The sequence below is a fragment of the Hemitrygon akajei genome, chromosome 27 (assembly GCF_048418815.1).
Source record: "Hemitrygon akajei chromosome 27, sHemAka1.3, whole genome shotgun sequence".
Lineage (NCBI taxonomy): Eukaryota > Metazoa > Chordata > Chondrichthyes > Myliobatiformes > Dasyatidae > Hemitrygon > Hemitrygon akajei.
In genome coordinates this window covers 8,318,330-8,330,571 of record NC_133150.1, presented here as the reverse complement: position 1 = coordinate 8,330,571, position 12,242 = coordinate 8,318,330, and the positions used below count along the sequence as shown (strand labels likewise).

Below are 12,242 nucleotides of genomic sequence, written 5' to 3'. Positions count from 1 at the left end.
ATCAAAGAGTACTCGGGGGAGGAAGGAGTGAAACCTTAGGGCTATACTGCCTGAGGTCTGTTCAAGCTTTGATCTTGACCTGACTTCCAGGTGTTGAGGGTCAGTGAGATCTGTCCTCTGTAGCCTCCCTCAGTGACTGTGGTTAGTGATTCCAGGACCTGGGCTGCTCAGTCTGAGCCCACCTCTTGACTTATGGATGATCTTGACCTGACTTCCAGGTGTTGAGGGTCAGTGAGATCTGTCCTCTGTAGCCTCCCTCAGTGACTGTGGTTAGTGATTCCAGGACCTGGGCTGCTCAGTCTGAGCCCACCTCTTGACTTATGGATATCTGTATCAAGCTGTGTCTGAAGAGGACACAAATTTACATCACACTATAACTGAAATTTTGTGTGGGGTCTGATTTGGATAGGCAGAAATGCAAGTGTAATGGTAGGGTGTGAAAGCCCTCTGCACACACAGACTTTCCCGTTCACTGCCAGATGAAAATCAGGGCAGATGGCTTCATAACCTTCATTGCTTTTGTTCTGGATCTGCTGCCCATGATGGTGATGCCTAGAAATAGCTCTAAATTTGTTATTTTGAAAGAAAATCAGTTTTGTTGCTTCACAACAAAGGCATTGCCCTGTCTTGCGCTGACCACCTTTTTGCAAGGGAGCTTCTTTGGAATCCAAGTGCTTTCTTTAGTTTCCCGATTGTTGTAAAGTTCACTTCACAGGAACTGATTTTTTGAGCAATCTAAGAAGCATAACTGAGCAAAAAGATTGTGTCCATCAATATTGCCTGGCCTGGTGCCTGTTGACTGTTTTGGTGTAACTCAACCTGCCTGTTGACATTTGTCCTCAGTTTTGTGCACTCATCCAGCAGGAGCTCTGGACTATGTTCCGAAGCCGATCTCAATGGAACATCGCAGAAGAGGGATAAAGGTCAACTGCTCCAACACACGTGTAGCAGCTCCAATCAGTACCTGCAAGTCTCAACAAATGCCCTGGCCTATTCCCACTGGGACTGTGTCCAATAGTGTGGAAAGATCAGTTAACTTAGCCCCACATTATCCTAGTGAGCTAGTTCTCTGTGAATTCCGGCTAAATTGGCACATCTGTAATAAAATCCTGACATTGAAGATGCACATTGAGCACAATAGGATAAACCTACACAAGGATTTCCTTGTAAAACAGGTGAGTTGTGGAGCCACTCGTAACTGGGGGTGGGATGTGGGGATGTGGTCAGAACATCAAATGCCAGAGTAATTGCACATTTAGGGGAATCAGGATGGGACAGAGAAGTCCCAAACGTGATCTGACCGAAGTCAGCAGGAATTACCATCAGGAATCAGCAGTAAGAGAGGAAAATACAACTTAAATGAGAATTAAGTTCATAGCCCAGGGGTCCTCTTCACGTGACAGCAAAACCATCTTCAAATGCTCCTTCATGCATTTTTCACATGATATCAAAGTGAAGGCAATACAATATTTGACACCACTATGCATGCCTGATGGTCTCCATACATTTGCAAAAAGACCCTGTTGCAGGGTTTTGACTCAAAATGTCGACATACACATCAAGCCTCCTTAGATGCTCATTGATCTATTGAGTTATCCCAGTGTTCTTTTTTTTTGTTTCAGACTGCAACATCTGCAGTCTCTTGTCTTCAAAACCAATGTTGCAAACAGCTGAGCTTTGTACAAAGGAGCTGATGGCATTAATCTTTGAGTTTTTAGATGAAAATCCTTCAATATCACATGCAATAACATTGCACTATGTAACAGAAGTTCTAGCCAGGAAAGAGAAGACAAGTTAATACTTTGGCAGAATGGGATCTTGTATTTTCCACTTTAGTCAAAGTGTTTACATGTGAAGCATTAATCAAGCTGTCTCTTAAATACGTTGATAGTCCTGCCATTTTTCAAACATTTTGGAATGCCTGCATGTGGCTCAACCATTTGCAATGAAATAAGATTTTTTTTCATAATATTATCTTTAGATTTCCTAATTTACAAATGATCTAGAAAGAGAACCTGCTCTTGGAGTAATTTCCCAGATGGTTGCCATATGTGAAATAAGATCAGGACAAGAATGTACAGCACAACATACTGCCATTCTGCCCAGTGAGCCGAAGCTGGTGTTTATGTTCCTAGCCCTCATTTGTAGTAGCACTAAGAAGGAGCAATAGCTCCAATCACATGTATGGAGAGATTTCAGGTACTGTCATCAAATACAATAACAGGCAAACTATGACATTTGTTACCTTATGAAATATTACAGCTGATCCTCTAGTTGTACTTCTGCCAAATCGGCCACAATCAAAACGATATATAGCATAGGAAATGCTGAAAGTCTATTTTGTTCGTAAGCCAACTTTGATGGTTTTCAAAGGTTGAATTAACTTGTTTGTTAATCATATTAATAAATATCAACAGAGCCCAAAGCAGGATTTCATTCTGAAACATCAACAATTCTTTTATTCCCTAAAGATACTGCTTGACTCAGAGTCCCCACCAGCAGACTGGTTTACATCCTAAATCTGTTATTTGCTTACCAGCTCTCCTCCAACAGTAATAGAAACCGACAATGCTCAAAATATCGAGCATGTGGCGTAAACGAAACAGAGCTAACATTTTGCTAACTCTCCCACAGGAGGAAGTAACTCCACCAGACCATTTTGTCCACCACTCTTTCCTTGTCACTTATAGTTTATCCCTTGAAGAATAGTCATATACCTTTCAGTGGAACCTCAGTGAGGTAGATGGACAAAACTGTTTACTGTATCAGCTGAGATATCATCATGCCATGCACAGCTTATTTTGGAAGTGATTCATTTTGTCAAGAGGGGACTATGAGAAAACCAGAGGTAATATTGGCATGAAACAGGAGTGAACCCAACTGGATTTTACTTCAACCGGACGGACATTGTAGAGCTAACTGAATCAAACCTTCAGGACGCAGGATACAGGTGTGCTGGTTGTCACTGAGGAAGAATCCTTCCCGGCATCGACACTCATAGCTTCCCATCATATTGACACAGATCTGCTGGCATCCACCATTGCTGTCTCCACACTCATCCACATCTATAGAAAAGAAATACAGAGAGGTCATTACAACTGAAGATTTTAGGGTTCCAATCTATGTGTAGTAAACTGGGCCTCACCTTTACCTGTCACATGCTTATGAGCAATACATTTTGAAAATAAGAATATTATGACATATAAAGTAAAACAAGTCCAGTCTTCCATTCCAGGCCATATCCTGGCCAATCCCCCGGCCCTCTCTGAAGCAAAGTACAAGGTTACTTTAAATATAGTAAAGTTGAACTCCAGTTTGTACTTGCCACATGGAGTGTTCCAAAGCACAGCTAAAGAGAAGATGTGGAATTCTATTATGTTGGTAATTTAAAAATGACAAAAACTCTGGCACGTAAGTGATTCCTCTTTTAAGGTGATCCCGACTTAGCTAGTCTCACACCAGAGAAGCCGAACCCAAATCCTTGGCAGAATTCCCATGGCGTGCTCCCCAAGTCATGCTGTGTTTCTGGACGTACCGTCACCGGACAATGGCAGGCGCTCTACCCACTTTCTGCTGATGGGACACCCGAGAATCATCGGTGAGATTCCCCTCACAGGCCAGCATCCATATGAAATTCGGAGTGTGCCAGAGTTCGGAGACCAGCACATTCACCTACTTCTTCACCACTGAGGCATTAGTGCACTTTTTCATTTTATTTATTTATTGAGATACAGCGTGGAACAGGCCCTTCTGGCCCTTTGAGCCGACAATCCCCGAACTTAATCCCAGCCTAATCACGGGACAATTTACAATGACATGATCTACCAACCAGTATGTCTTTGGACTGCGGGAGGAAACTGGAGCACTCAGAGGAAACAAGCGGTCACGAGCAGAACGTACAAACTCCTTACAGGCAGCAGTGAGAAATGAATCTGGGTCGCTGGTACTGTACTAACCACTACACTGCCATGCTATCCCAGCTGTCTGACTTAACTGGGATAGGAGACTGCTGCCGAACAGTTTCTAACTAGCACGAGGAAATCTGCAGATGCTGTAAATTCAAGCAACACACACAAAATGCTGGTGGAACGCAGCAGGCCGGGCAGCATCTATAGGAAGTACAGTCGACATTTCGGGCCGAGACCCTTCGTCAGGACTAACTGAAAGAAAAGATAGTAAGAGATATGAAAGTGGGAGATCCGAAATGATAGGAGAAGACAGGAGGGGGAGGGATAAAGCTAAGAGCTGAAAAGTTGATTGGCAAGGGATACAGAGCTGGAGAAGGGAAAGGATCATGGGACGGGAGACCTAGAGAGAAAGAAAGGGGGAGGGGAAGCACCAGAGAGAGATGGAGAACAGGCAAGGAGTGATTGTGAGAGGGGCAGAGAGAGAAAAAAAGGAGAAAGAAAAAATAGGAGAGAGAAAAAAAAGGGGGGGGGGGGGAAGATAATAAATAAATAAATAAACGAGCATCAGTTGCGTACACTTGTGGTGCCGTAAAGACTCTACACCGTGCTTAGTGGGAACAGTTTTTAAATAGCATCTGTTACTTGTGTTTGTGTACAAAATGTGAGAATGAGGCAGTAAGACAATTCAGAACTGATTCGCTCACTACAGTTTCAAGCATTCAGGTTGGAAATACCAGAAATGGCCAGGAGTGAAAATGAGCAGCACACACAAGATGTTGGAGGAACTCAGCAGGCCAGGCAGCATCTATGGAAAAGAGTGCTGTCGACACTTCAGGCCAAGACCCTTCATCAGGACTGGCCAAAGGGTCCTGGCCCGAAACGTCCACTGTTTACTCTTTTCCATAGATGCTGCCTGGCCTGCTGAGTTCCTCCAGCATTTTGTGTGTGTTGCTCGGATTTCCAGCATCTGCAGATTTTCATTGTTTAAGAGTGAAAATGATACAATTTCACTACTTCAACAAGTTGTGAACAACGAAGAACTTGAAGACCATCACAGTGAATGTTACAATAAAAATGAAGATTTGGAGGATGCAATCATCGTATGAAGGCAGTCCACTATCTGCACTAGGCGTCCGTGCTGATTTATAGTGACGCACTCTGGATAAATTCCTTTGTTAATTACTATCAGGAACTAAAACACAATTTTAAAGTACTGTAGCAGCACTGGCAGTGTTCTAATTTGTTCTGTATTTCATTTAAATAATAATTAAACAGTAGCTTGTCTTTTTTATACCTTTTTAACTATTTCCATGAAACTTCGGCTAATTGAGCCAGCCGCTTAATTAATTGAGTCAAAAGGGCGCTGGTCCCGATGTGTCCCAACTGACTGGAATCCACTGTATCACCTGTAGCCACTGTAAATTGTCCCTAATGTGTGGGTGGGTAAGAGCACCTGGAGGGAATTGATGCGAATGTGGGGAGAATTAAAAACAAAAAGGATTAATGTAGCATCAGTGTAAACAGGTGCTTGGTGGTCGGCACAGACTTGGTGGTCCAAAGGGTCTGTTTCCATATTGTATCTCTCCCTGATGCCAGTAGCAGCTCAGCAACGTTCCCACGGGGAATCATCCAGACCAATCACGCAAAAAGTGACAAACTGCTGTTTGTGATTGATAGTCGAGACATGATTTGCTCTTCCCCTATGCAAATACTTTTTGCTTCAAATCATTTCACTGTAAATGAACCTGTGATTAGATGATTGCAGATTGCATCATGAAGAGTTAAGTTAGCAAGGAAGATAACAGAGAAGTTCCCAACACAACATTCCCATTTTGAGAGGAAAGAGAAAATCTAACTTTCCACTAGAAAAATTAAGTTCTTGAATTATGCAGTATATATGGGAAGTGAAGGAACAAGTGAATGTACCAACTCAGATTTCTAAGTCAGTAAATTTGCTCTCTCACTATGAATTAAATCCCTGGCCAGCAATCAGTTACAACATTGATGACTTTATTTTGTCCAGCCTATGCACTATGCACTTCACACAGAACTGAATCAGTTCCTAAAGGCCTGATTAATTGTTATTAAAAGCTCCTGTGATTTTATATCCACCCCTTGCTTGAGTAACTGGTAACTAATCCCAAATCACATAATCTTTGTTCTTAAACAAATAAACTAAATTGGCCTAGGATAAAAGGAATAGAAACAGTGAAATATGAAATCAAAACAGAAAAAGGTAGAAACACAAAACAATCAGAGCCGAGACAAAGGATAATGTTTCAAATGAAGCACTTCATCAAAGTCGATGTTAAACAGATGGCATCTAGCTAGATGTGAATATACAGCAGCTACATCTCAATAGCAACAAATAAGCAGTATCAGTAATAACAGATCCACTATCTAACCCCCCATACGTACACAATGAGAAACGTACCCATAATAACAGATCCACTATCTAACCCCCATACGTACACAATGAGAAATGTACCCATAATAACAGATCCACTATCTAACCCCCCCATACGTACACAATGAGAAACGTACCCATAATAACAGATCCACTATCTAACCCCCCCCATACGTACACAATGAGAAACGTATCCATAATAACAGATCCACTATCTAACCCCCCGTACATACACAATGAGAAACATATCCATAATAACAGATCCACTATCTAACCCCCCATACGTACACAATGAGAAACGTACCCATAATAACAGATCCACTATCTAACCCCCCCATACGTACACAATGAGAAAAATACCCATAATAACAGATCCACTATCTAACCCCCCCCCATACGTACACAATGAGAAACGTACCCATAATAACAGATCCACTATCTAACCCCCCGTACGTACACAATGAGAAACGTACCCATAATAACAGATCCACTATCTAACCCCCCCCGTACGTATACAATGAGAAACATATCCATAATAACAGATCCACTATCTAACCCCCATACGTACACAATGAGAAACGTACCCATAATAACAGATCCACTATCTAACCCCCCGTACATACACAATGAGAAACATATCCATAATAACAGATCCACTATCTAACCCCCCATACGTACACAATGAGAAACGTACCCATAATAACAGATCCACTATCTAACCCCCCCATATGTACACAATGAGAAAAATACCCATAATAACAGATCCACTATCTAACCCCCCCCGTACGTACACTATGAGAAACGTACCCATAATAACAGATCCACTATCTAACCCCCCTGTACGTACACAATGAGAAACGTACCCACCGGAAAGGCAGGGCAGCTGTCTCTTCTAAAGGTAGAGGAGGTGGGGTATGTTTCATCATTAACTCATCGTGGTGCACAGGCCATGGTTTTGTCTGGGTTTGCTCACCCAACCTGGTGCATAGACCACGGTTCTGGCTCAGTCCTGATCACCCAACCTGGAACGTGTACCAGTCAGTATTGTCCATTTTATCTGCTGAGGGAGTCATCCTGGTAGTAGTATTTTCCAAGCAGGCAGTGGCGGAGCTGATCACCATGATCAGCAGTCAAGGAAAAACACACCCCAATGCCTTCCCTATCATTGTGGGCTATTTCAACCAGGCCAACTTGAAGAAGTCGTTGAACAAATACCAGCAACATATCTCTTGTGGAACCAGAGGTGCCAACACACTTGACCACTGTTATACCACTATCAAGGACATTTACTGTGCCATCCCACGCCCACACTTTGGAAAGTCCAATGGCCTGGCTGTACTTCAACTCCTGGCATACAGGCAGAAACTAAAGATAACAGTACCAGTGGCGAGGACCAAGAAGGTATGGTCAAGGGAGATGAAGGAGCATTTACAGGACTACTTTGAGTCAGTGGACTGGCAAAATTCAAAAACCAATTCTGATTGAAGTTAGAGATGGAATTGGATGCACATCAACATAGCAGGGTTTGCTTGTCATTACATATTCCCTACAAAGTGAAACCTAACACCATGAATGGTGGTGATGCTTCACTCCCAGATGAGCTTAACCTCCCTTGAAATGGAAAATAAAACTACATCTGTGTAAATCCCTACAGCATCTTCTGACCCTTTTACCTCTGTCTTCAAGGCCGACGTCAGAACTTCTTTCACGAGGCTTCAGGCTCTGATGGTGTACCTAGTAGGGCATTGGAAACTTGTACCAACCAAATGATGGGAGTGTTCAAGGACATCTTCACTGTTACACTCGGAGGTTCCCACGTGCTTCAATAGGGTGACAATCCTACCAATGCCCAAGAAGAACAGGGCTAGTTGCCTCAACAACTGTCACTCAGTTGCACTCACATCTACTGTGATTAAGTACTTTGAGATGTTGGTCATAGCCAGAATCAACTATTGTCAAAGCAAGGACCTGTACTGCTGCAATCTATCACCACAATAAGCAAGGACCTGTACCGCTGCAATCTTTCACCACAATCAGCAAGGACCTGTACCACTGCAATCTCACTATCACCACAATAAGTCTACAGTGGATTCAATCTCACTGCTCTCCATTTGGCCATGGATAACCTGGATAATAGCAATAGCTACGTCAGTCTGCTGTTGGTTGATTACATCTTGGAGTTCAAACATCATCATGACCCCAGTACTAATAAACAAGCTCCAAAACCTGGTCCTCTGTACCTTCCTCTTCAACTGGATCCCTCACTTACTCATCGGGAGACCACAGTCAGTCTGGATCAGAAATAACCATAAGACATAGAAGAAGAATTACACCATTTGGTCCATCGAGTTTGTCTGGCATTTCATGATGGCTGATCCAATTTTTCTCTCAGTCCCAATCTCCTGCCTTCTCCCCGTATCCCTTCATGCCCTGACCAATTAAGCATCTATCAACTTCTGCCTTGAATATACATAAAGACTTGGCCTCCACGGCTGCCTGGGGCAAAGAATTCCACAGATTCACCACTCTCTGGCTAAAGAAATTCCTTCTCATCTCTGTTCTAAAGGACGCCCCTCTATTCTGAGGCTGTGCCCTCTGGTCTTAGACTCTCCCATCATTGGAAACATCTTCTCCACACCCACTCTGTAAAGGCCATTCACCATTCGATAGGTTTCAATTCTTCTGAATTCTGAAACTCATTCTTCTGAATTCTAGTGAATACAAGCCCAGAGCCATCAAATGCTCTTCACATGACAAGCCTCTCCATTCTAGAATAATTTTCGTAAACCTTCTTTGAACAATCTCCAGTTTCAGCACATCCTTTCTAAGATAAAGGAGCCAGAACTGCTGACGATACTCCAAGTGAGGCTTCACCAGTGCTTGATTCTCAACATTAGATCCTTGTTTTTGTATCCTAGTTCTCTTAAAATGAATGCTAGTGTTTGCCTTCCTCACACATACTCAACCTTCAAATTAACCTTTAGGGAATCCTGCACAAGGACTCCCAAGTCCTTTTCTGCTGCAGTTTTTTTTATATTTTCTCTCCATTTAGAAAATAGTTAACCCCATCATTTCTTCTACTCAAGTGTATATGACCATACACTTCCCAGCACAGTATTCCATCTGACATTTTTTCGTTCATTCTCCTATTCGGTCTCAGCATTTTGGTGGCCTCTCTACTTCCTCAAAACTACCTGCTCCTCCACCTATCTTCACCTGTCTGCAAACTTTGCAACAAAGCCATTAATTCCATCATCCAAATCATTGACACATAATAAGAAATGGTCCCAACACAGACCCTATGGAACACAACTAGTCACCAGCAGCCAACCAGAAAAGGTTCCCTCTGTTTCCACTCTTTGCCTCCTGCCAATCAGCCACTGCTTTATCCATACTAGAATCTTTCCTGTCATACCATGGTCTCATAGCTTGTAAAGCAGCCTCATTTGTGGCACCTTGTCAAAGGCCTACTGAAAATCCAAGTACACAACATCAACCAATTCTCCTTTGTCAATCCTAAACGTTATTTCTGCAAAGAAATCCAACAAATTTGTCAGGCAAAATTTTTCCTTGAGGAAACCATACTGACTACTGCCTATTTTATCATGTGCCTTTTAGTACCCTGAGACCTCATCCTTAATAATCGACTGCAACATCTTCCCATCCACTGAGGCCAGATTAACTGGCCTACAGTTTCCTTTCTTCTGCCTCTCTCCCTTCTTAAAGAGTGGAGTGCCATTTGCAATTTTACAGTGTTCCAGAACCATTCCAGAATCTACTGATTCTTGAAAGATCATTATTAATGCCTCCACAGTCTCTTCAGCCACCTCTTTCAGAACAAAGGGGTCTACACCATCCGATCCAGGTGACTTATCTACCTTCAGACCTTCAGTTTTCCAATAGCCTCACTCTAGTTATGGTAACTTCACACATTTTATGCCCCCGACGCCTGGAACTTCCACCATCTGCTAGTGCCTTCCAATGTTATTTAGTTCGTCCATCATTTCCTTGTCCCAGACTACTACCTCTCCAGCATCGTGTTCTAGTGGTCTGATAACCACCCTTGCCTCTCTTTCACTCTTCATAACATCTCCTCTTTGCTGACAATCGGCACTGGTGCACCTCAGGTACATGAGCTTAACCCACTGCTCTACTTTCTCTACACCCACACCTGTATCACTAGGCATAATTCAAATACCATTTATAGATTTGTCGATGACACAATTGTTGGCGGAATTTCAGACGGAGACAAAGAATTGTACAGGAGTGAGATAGATCAGCTGGTTGAGTGGTGTCATAACAACTTTGCACTCAGCATCAGTAAGACCAAGGAACTGATTGCAGATTTCAGGAAGGGTAAGTCAAGGGAACACACATCAGTCATCGCAGGTTTAGCAGTGGAAAGGGGGAGCAGTTTCAAGCTCCTGCGTGTCAACATCTTTGTAAATCTATCCTAGCCCCAACATATTGATGCAATTACAAAGAAGGCATAACCATGGCTAAATTTCATTAGGAGTGTGAGAAGACTTGGTATGACACCAAAGACTCTTGTAAATTTTTACAGATGTACTGTGGAGAGCATTCTAACTGGCTGTGTCACCATCTGGCATGGAGGGGCCAATGCCCAGGATTGGAAAAAGCTGCAGAAAGTTGCAAACTCAGCCAACTCGATCATGGGCATCAGCCTCCCCAGCATCTAGGACACCATCAAAATGCGATTCCTCATGAAGGCGGCATGTATCCCCGACGGAGGCAAAGGGTAGGAAAAGGCAGAACCCCGGCCGGATCTGCCCGACGAAGGCAAGGGATCAGAAGGAAGCTGGGTCCAGGGTGAGTAGCAGGACTACCGTGATACACCAGGTACATTGGTAAAGGCAACCGACAGTGCAGGCAAGGCGAATAAGGCAGAACAGCAGGACCAGCGCACAGGAGAGAAGCAGGGGAACAAGACCAACCGGATAGAGCATACACAGAACAGGCCGACAACCAGGGCAGAACAGGATTCCGAGCAGGGCGGCAACCAGGGTAGAACTGGATCTGGAGCAGGTGAAACAGGTACAGACAGGATTCAGAGCCAGCGGGCCAGGTACAGAGCGGGTTAAACCAGCGTCAGAGCAGGACGACCCCATAACTAGGCTCAGTTCCTGAGCCCCTTATAAACACCTGCCCCCTAATAGATAGATAGATAGATAGATAGATAGATAGATAGATAGATACTTTATTCATCCCCATGGGGAAATTCAACTTTTTTTCCAATGTCCCATACACTTGTTGTAGCAAAACTAATTACATACAATACTTAACTCAGTAAAAAAATATGATATGCATCTAAATCACTATCTCAAAAAGCATTAATAATAGCTTTTAAAAAGTTCTTAAGTCCTGGCGGTAGAATTATAAAGCCTAATGGCATTGGGGAGTATTGACCTCTTCATCCTGTCTGAGGAGCATTGCATCGATAGTAACCTGTCGCTGAAACTGCTTCTCTGTCTCTGGATGGTGCTATGTAGAGGATGTTCAGAGTTATCCATAATTGACCGTAGCCTAATCAGCGCCCTTCGCTCAGCTACCGATGTTAAACTCTCGAGTACTTTGCCCACGACAGAGCCCGCCTTCCTTACCAGCTTATTAAGACGTGAGGCGTCCCTCTTCTTAATGCTTCCTCCCCAACACGCCACCACAAAGAAGAGGGCGCTCTCCACAACTGACCTATAGAACATCTTCAGCATCTCACTACAGACATTGAATGACGCCAACCTTCTAAGGAAGTACAGTCGACTCTGTGCCTTCCTGCACAAGGCATCTGTGTTGGCAGTCCAGTCTAGCTTCTCGTCTAACTGTACTCCCAGATACTTGTAGGTCTTAACCTGCTCCACACATTCTCCATTAATGATCACTGGCTCCATATGAGGCCTAGATCTCCTAAA

The 12,242-nt window shown here is 43.4% G+C and overlaps 1 protein-coding gene across 1 annotated transcript in view; it reads right to left on the bottom strand.

Moving 5' to 3' along the window:
- LOC140717107 (signal peptide, CUB and EGF-like domain-containing protein 3) overlaps positions 1–12,242 on the bottom strand; it is a 384,562-nt gene that overhangs the window by 206,762 nt on the left and 165,558 nt on the right. Inside the window, 1 exon segment of the mRNA XM_073030336.1 lies at positions 2,931–3,065. Within this exon segment, the coding sequence (XP_072886437.1) occupies positions 2,931–3,065 (135 nt within the window).